The sequence below is a fragment of the Thermobia domestica genome, chromosome 9 (assembly GCF_964235325.1).
Source record: "Thermobia domestica chromosome 9, izTheDome1.hap1.1, whole genome shotgun sequence".
Classification (NCBI taxonomy): Eukaryota; Metazoa; Arthropoda; class Insecta; order Zygentoma; family Lepismatidae; genus Thermobia; species Thermobia domestica.
This window is the reverse complement of record NC_137462.1, coordinates 112,769,295-112,776,360: the sequence shown is the minus strand read 5'-3', so window position 1 is coordinate 112,776,360 and position 7,066 is coordinate 112,769,295. Positions and strand designations below refer to the sequence as shown.

The 7,066-nt window shown below is 35.1% G+C and overlaps 1 protein-coding gene across 1 annotated transcript; it reads left to right on the top strand.

Annotated features, from left to right (window-relative positions):
* The first annotated feature begins 4,809 nt into the window (after positions 1 to 4,809).
* On the top strand, positions 4,810 to 6,708 carry LOC145660964 (zinc finger MYM-type protein 1-like). Its single transcript, XM_081726412.1, has one exon. The coding sequence runs from the start codon at positions 4,810 to 4,812 to the stop codon at positions 6,706 to 6,708; it is 1,899 nt and encodes a 632-aa protein (XP_081582538.1).
* The last annotated feature ends 358 nt before the right edge of the window (positions 6,709 to 7,066 follow it).

The window sequence follows — 7,066 nt, the reverse complement described above, 5'->3', positions numbered from 1 at the left end:
GTATAATAATTCCGTGTACAAGGTCACATTCCGTTGTTCAAGGGTTGATTATATCGTCGCTAGCCCTAGTGTCAAAAGTCAGTACTAACCGCCATTCTTCCGTCGAGGTGCTTAGTGATTTAGTTTCCATGAAATTGACCTTTCTTTCCGAAATAAAACCTAGAAGGTATAATTCACAGCCCATATGAATGTACAGTTAGGTCAAGTGACCCAAAATTAATATATTCTGAAAGTTTTAACTTTCTGCATAGTCTAGAAATCGAGATATTTAAGTAAATAAACAATACGTAAATTTTTAACAGAAGTCGGGCGATATGATGCTAGTTCTTCGCTTTGAAATTATATTAGATGTTCATTTTTCTTCGTGGCTGCAGAAGTACATTGTTGCTGCAGAATTTTATAAACATTAAACATTATCGCAGATAATTCTATTTTCAGTGAACATACGTAGGATTTTTTTTCTTTCTTCTTAATAAAGCTACCGAGTATTACATAGTATTGTGTGTGGGATGAAAGAGTCTTGGGTTCGAGTGAGGTTGTCGTGCGGTGATCGGAATGGGAAATGTTTGTAGTGATTACAGATTTTAAAGTGTTATGATGAAATGTGTATATAGGCTGGGCGTAGATCGAGGAAACAGGGTGTTTGTAAGAATATAGCGTCGTGGCAAATGAATATTAATGTGAATATGAATAATAAGTATATGAATATTGTAGTAAATGAATATAGAATATAGGACACCCATATAGTTAAAGATATAGTAGCCCAGTGAATACTTCGCCGTGTGTTGATATATAGATATTGAATAGATACGTGTAACTACAAACATCTCAGGTTCTGACCCCTGCACCATGATATCACGCGGACCGGAGGGCAATATATAGTCGGACTATGGTAATACTTTGTACTTTTATGTGTTAAAATAATAATCAACCATAGTAATACCATCTGATAGAAGGGGTAGCATCATATAATCGTTGACTAGACATATTGAATAATAAATTATGAAAAGACAGTAGTAGTTATACATCAGGGCTGTAGTGAATTATATTTTCTGGTCGGTTTTAAATTAGAATATCCTGCTCCGGGAGATTTTTTTTTCCTTCACGTTACCTACTCAGGCTAGCTTACAATGTTCATGGAGGCGACAGCTCTGATAGGGTTACAGAATCAAAACAATTAGTTATTGAAATTTATTTTCGCGTACCCGGATGTCGACCCCTAGTCCCTTTAAGTATTTTCATTTCTTTTCTTAGTTTAATTAGACGAGGGAAATTAACGACATCCCAGACCGTGGCGTGTCTGCGCAGGTTAGCTATCGGTGAGGTTTGGCATAGAAATCACCGATCCAAAATTCAGTTTATTTAATTTTTTTTTATTTCGGCAAATCATTAGTTAGGGATATCTTAGATAATACTTCTATTCTAGTTTCATTACTGTCCTCGAACCTTCTTAGTTTTTCTAAGGGGTCGAATATATTTTTTTTTTACTTAGAGATTTCAAAATTGGGGACGCAGTTACCTGGTCCCTTTTCCCCTCTCCTTTTATCCTGCTGGTCTGGGCCGGATACGGGGATCGGATTTCAATCTTACAAGCAAACTCTTGTGGGATTGGGATCTGATGGACACAGAACTTGCATCCTTGGCAGCAGGGCGCCCCTTGAGTCTACGTATTTGAGTAGACCACCCTTTCTGGCATGTTAAGAATATTTTGGCTATGGATTTTGTTGAGAGCGAAAATCGACTTCTATCTTTGTAGCGTTAGTTATTTCTCACTTAAGTCTTTGGCGCCCCTATTCTTCGTCTTCCTTCTTCTCTATCTCTCTCTCTGTCTTCTTACTTCGAGATTTTTTTTTCAAATTTTCAACCTTCCCCCCCCCCAAGATTTTGAACTTGTTGCTTACAATTTATTTAACGTACAACTCTGATCTGAAATTACCAGCTGAGACGTTGCAAGACACGATTCATGAATGGAGTAGATAATGATCGGGTCCTCCATCACATTTTGACCTATCGCTGAAATGAACAAAGACTTAGTATTTGACGACAATTCGATTACGTTCTTTCACCGTCGTTCCTCTTAAGTTTTTTTTTTTTTTGTAATCCGTTGGTCACTTTCCTTTCTGTTTTGGTTTTCGATTACTTTGTAGTTAACCTGGGCCCAGAAATTGTATTTTAGGTTATCTAGTTATATCTTTAGAAATGCTCTGTGTTACGTGCCTGCCTTCCAAAGTTTTTTTTTTCATGATTTAAGCACGAACTGATTATATAAAAGTGAAAAATTTATAGATGCGCGGTATCAAGTAAAAAATCAATTTTCTTTTTCATATGTAATGTCGGAAGTCATTTGTTTTGGGACAATGTTTGCAACCTTGTAAAAAATTTTATTATTGGGGTGATTAATTTAAATGTGTGCGCATTTATTGAATATAAATATATATATAGAGAGAGAAATGAATACGTCGAGATGTATATGTAATTAGTATGTGAATATGATTTTAAAGTAAAAGTATGATATTAAATGTATTATGAATATATGTAAGAGCGCTCGTGTCTGTCCCCCTAAAAACGTGTATTGGTTGCTATAGTTTACCAGTAAGTTTTCCGACGTATATAAGAATGTAGATTTTGTCAAGAATACCGCCGTCCACTCAAGTAATTTTCCTTTTCTTTTGAATAAATGTAATTAATAACCTCTGTAATTATGTAATGGCATGTATTGAAAAGTAACGGCAGGTCTAAACATAACTCACCTCATAACGCATATTATCCCTGAACTACCAACCAAAAACCATTGTGGAAAGTGTACCTCGAATCCTTCTCACCTTCATATGTATCCTGTGACTTGACCAGTTTTTTTATCCTCAATTTGAACCTTTATACTCCGTACACCTGCGGGAGATCGTTTTTTAAAATCCGAATCATATAGACATATATACGAAAGTGATCCTAGAGAAAGGTCTCATGGCGTGTCCCAGTATTAAATAAATAATTTGAAACTATTCAGATAATAAGTTTGGAAATGGATCGTCTCAGAGGAGATACATCCTCTAGTAAAAGTTGTTGTTCTTAAGGTCCCTAGATAGGTAAAGCGTCGTAATGTGCGATTGCAGACATAAACTGTTACTAGTTACGAACCAAATATAAACGATGAATGGTTTTTGTAAACCAATAGTGAGATATATATATATATATATATATATTTATAAATAAACACGAACTAAGTTAAATGGAGCGAAATGTTCTGGACACTACGAGTAGTGCGTGATTTGTGATTTGAACGCTCAAAGTCATTAATATCTTATTACCCAATGTGAGGTAGAGACTCATATAAGTTCTAATACACCTAAAAGTTTTTTTTCTTTCCTCTTTGTCGATTTTTTTTAAAGTGAAATAAGTGTCTCCTTTGCGTATGTCGCAAATCATAATTTTGCTTTAGCATGCCTAAGATATAATACATGTAATTATTTTTTTTTCTTTCTTTTTCATTTGTCAATATGATTGAATATATAAAAATTTACTAAAATATAACTCTTTGTATTCTATTGATATATAACCAAGAACTTGTGCTTTTAATATTTTCTTCATAATTATTTGTTTGTCTTTTTTTTCACTATGAATGTAATAAACTATTTGTATCTTTGTAGTTAGTTGGTTTCCTTTAAACATATATACACTGTCCTGAGTGAGTGAGCGTGTGAATGCATGATAGATTTAATTTAAGTAATTTTAGTGATATCATTTGTCATATTAACATCTGTAATATATGTGTCATGTTTTAATATATGTGTTAAGGTAAATAACCTAGGTCATGAAGGACCGCTACTAATGGTTCAAATCGGCTCTAGGAGTGAAACAAAAATAGCAGGATGAGCCTAAATACGACATCTTTCTTCCAGGAAGTTAAAATTCTCGTTGATACGATACATAAATTTATATTGAGTTTATAAGTCTGATTTTTTTTTCTTTCTTGGCTAATTCATATGTGTGGTCGATCCTAGAGAACAGAGTCCAGATGCTGGATGGTAATTAATTACCGGTTGGAATAACAGTACAAAGAATTAAATTTCACTTTTCTCATTCCCAGGTCTAGGTCTGGGCAACCCCACGATCGTGGTGCCTGGAGCTAGGTCTGGGTGGTATGAGGGAACATGTGTCTATTTCGAAGCATTCCAAAATTGATTAGTCGTTAATAACATTTAGAATGATTCATCTTTCAACGACTTTCCCGACCTTTTACTATATTTCCGGAATTATCCAGTAATCTGTTTCTTATTAAAATACCCTATTTCTTTTCTTTCTTCTTTTCCTACCTCCTTCTTTTACCCTTCTACTTTCTTCTCTTTCTTTTCTATTTCTAAATGAAAGAAAACGGAGTCATGACAGAGTAGTCGCTATTGGCACGGTCAATAAGTTGTTTCAGTGAGTTTTCTTCGGGAGTCCGATATGGAATAATTAACAATAACAAAAGGTTTATTGGAAGTTACTTTATTGGAGAATAATCATGATTTCAATTAGTAGACGATGTTTCGTAAATCGTCCTCGTAAAAGAGAATTAAATTGTAGCGACTCCTCTACATTGCGCTTAGCTCTTTTATCTTCGTTTATTTTTTTTTTTACGTTTTCTTTCAATATTGGCTAACCGTGACATTATCTGTTGCCCTGGAAACGGCGGTTTCTATGGCAACGGACTAACGTTTTCTTTCACAGTGGTATAAGAACTTCCCATGGCTTCACCAAGACAAACGTAAAAGTGATGGTGTTCTGTGCTTTTATTGCACAAAGTATGTGGACACTTGTGCTGAGAAGAAAATGATGTCCAAGTGTGAAGATGCATTCTCAAAAACCGGCTTTTTCAACTGGAAAAAAGCAGGAGAGAAATTTTCAACACACAGCAAATCACACTCTCATCAGCAGGCAGTAATGAGCTTCCATCAGATGAAAAATCCCATTGAAATTCAGCTTTCTTCTCAGTGTAAAGCATCCCAGGAGAAGGCCAGGAAATGTCTCAGTGTAATAATAAGCACTATTGTTTATCTAGCTAGACAGGGTATGCCATTAAGAGGACACAAGAATAATGAAGGTAATTTTCAAGAGTTGCTGAAACTGAGGGGAAATGATATTCCGGAAGTTCGTGAATGGTTCAATAATTCAACAACATGGACGAATTTCGACACGCAGAATGAAATATTGACAATTTTGTCAAATTTCATTGTAAGGGAAATCATTAACAAAATTAAGAAGTCACGAAATGGAATCTTCGGACTAGTGTGTGATGGTACAAGAGATATATCTGGAAATGAGCAGGAAAGTATATGCATACGCTATGTCGATCAAGATCTTCATCCTGTGGAAGCCTTTATTGGATTTTATGAGACAGATACTACAACAGGACAGGCAATATCATCTCTGCTGTTGGATGTTTTGAAAAGACTGGACTTACCATTGTCATTACTTAGAGGTCAAGCATATGATGGTGCAAGCAATATGAGTGGTAAAGTGAAAGGTGTTCAATCAATAATTAGGGAAAACCAACCTCTAGCTACATTTGTTCACTGCGGGGCTCACTGTGTAAATCTTGTAAGTAAAGAAGCATGTGAATCCAGTATTGTGGTGAAGAGTGCAATATTAACAGCCCATGAAGTAGGTGTCATGTTTTCAGAATCACTTAAACTGAAAAGAGAATTCCAGAATGTGTGTTGCAACCAAGAGATGGAAGAAAATAACATAAGAAAGTTAAGACCCCTGTGTCCAACTAGATGGACTGTGCGTGGCCGTCAAATTCACGCTGTTATTGTACAATACGGACAGATTTTGGAAACATTAGAAAATGTTACCCAGTCAAATGACTTCAACAGTGATTCTGCATGTGGGCTTCTTGTAAAATTGGAGCAGGGAGAAGTGTTCCTTGGACTGCTAATAGCTGAAAAGGTAATTGAAATTCTGGAGAGATTAAACCAGGCATTGCAAGGTAGGCAGCAGAGTATAAGTGGTATGAAAGAAGCTGTTACAATAGTTACAAGTGAGTTACAGACTCTCAGGTCTGAAGAAGCATTTCAGGACTTGTGGAAAGACTGTGAGAAGGAAATTACTCAGAATGGGCTGACACCTCTCCAGTTACCTAGAAGGAGACAGATTCCTGCTCGCCTAGGTGGTGGTTTTGTACACACTAGTACCACAGCAGAGGAATATTATCGACAAGAGTTCTATAGAGTAGTTGATACTGCAGTTACAGCGCTGTCATTGCGGTTTGATCAGGATGGAATGAACGAAGTAGGGAAATTGGAAGATTGTCTTATGCATTGCACTAAAATAAATGACATAATTAAGAAGTACCCAGAACTATGCCCAAATGACCTACAGATAGAGTTACAAATGTTCAGAAAGACTTACAATTGCAAAAGTGTTAATGCAGTTGTTGAAACGCTCAGGACAATACCTCCTGAAGTTCGCGCAATGTTCTCACAAGTTGAAATGCTTGTACGTTTACTGTTAATTGTACCGGGCTCTTCGTGCGAAGCAGAAAGAAGTTTCAGTGCTTTTCGAAGATTGAAAACCTATCTACGGTCTTCAATGACACAAAAGAGACTGAACAACCTGGCAGTGTGTCATGTGCATAGAACACTCCTGGATGCACTGAACTTGAAAGACGTAATGAGAGCATTTATAACAAAAAACCAAACAAGGAAAAATACTTTTGGCATAATTTAATAGGAGTTTTCCTTTTGTATGAGCTTAATACCTTGGTACATATATATATATATATATATATATATATATATATATATATATATATATATATATATATATATATATATATATATATATATATATATATATATATATAATTCTATTGTTTGAATGAATAGTACTGTACTGTGTAGTGATATTATTCTTTGCTTTATTTGTAGTAAACTTCATTTTAAGTTTAGGACTGCATCTATGCCTAAGGCTTCATAGTTTCTGTTAAGTATTCACTTTAATGATGTAAAGGTTTGAAACTTAATTTCATTAAATTTGCCATTAATGATTGTTAGTCTATTTTCAACTATTTGTTTAATTCCTGTAA

Coding starts and splice junctions, on each gene's coding strand:
- LOC145660964 (XM_081726412.1), top strand. CDS start 4,810: ATGATGTCCAAGTGTGAAGATGCATTCTCAAAAACCGGCTTTTTCAAC.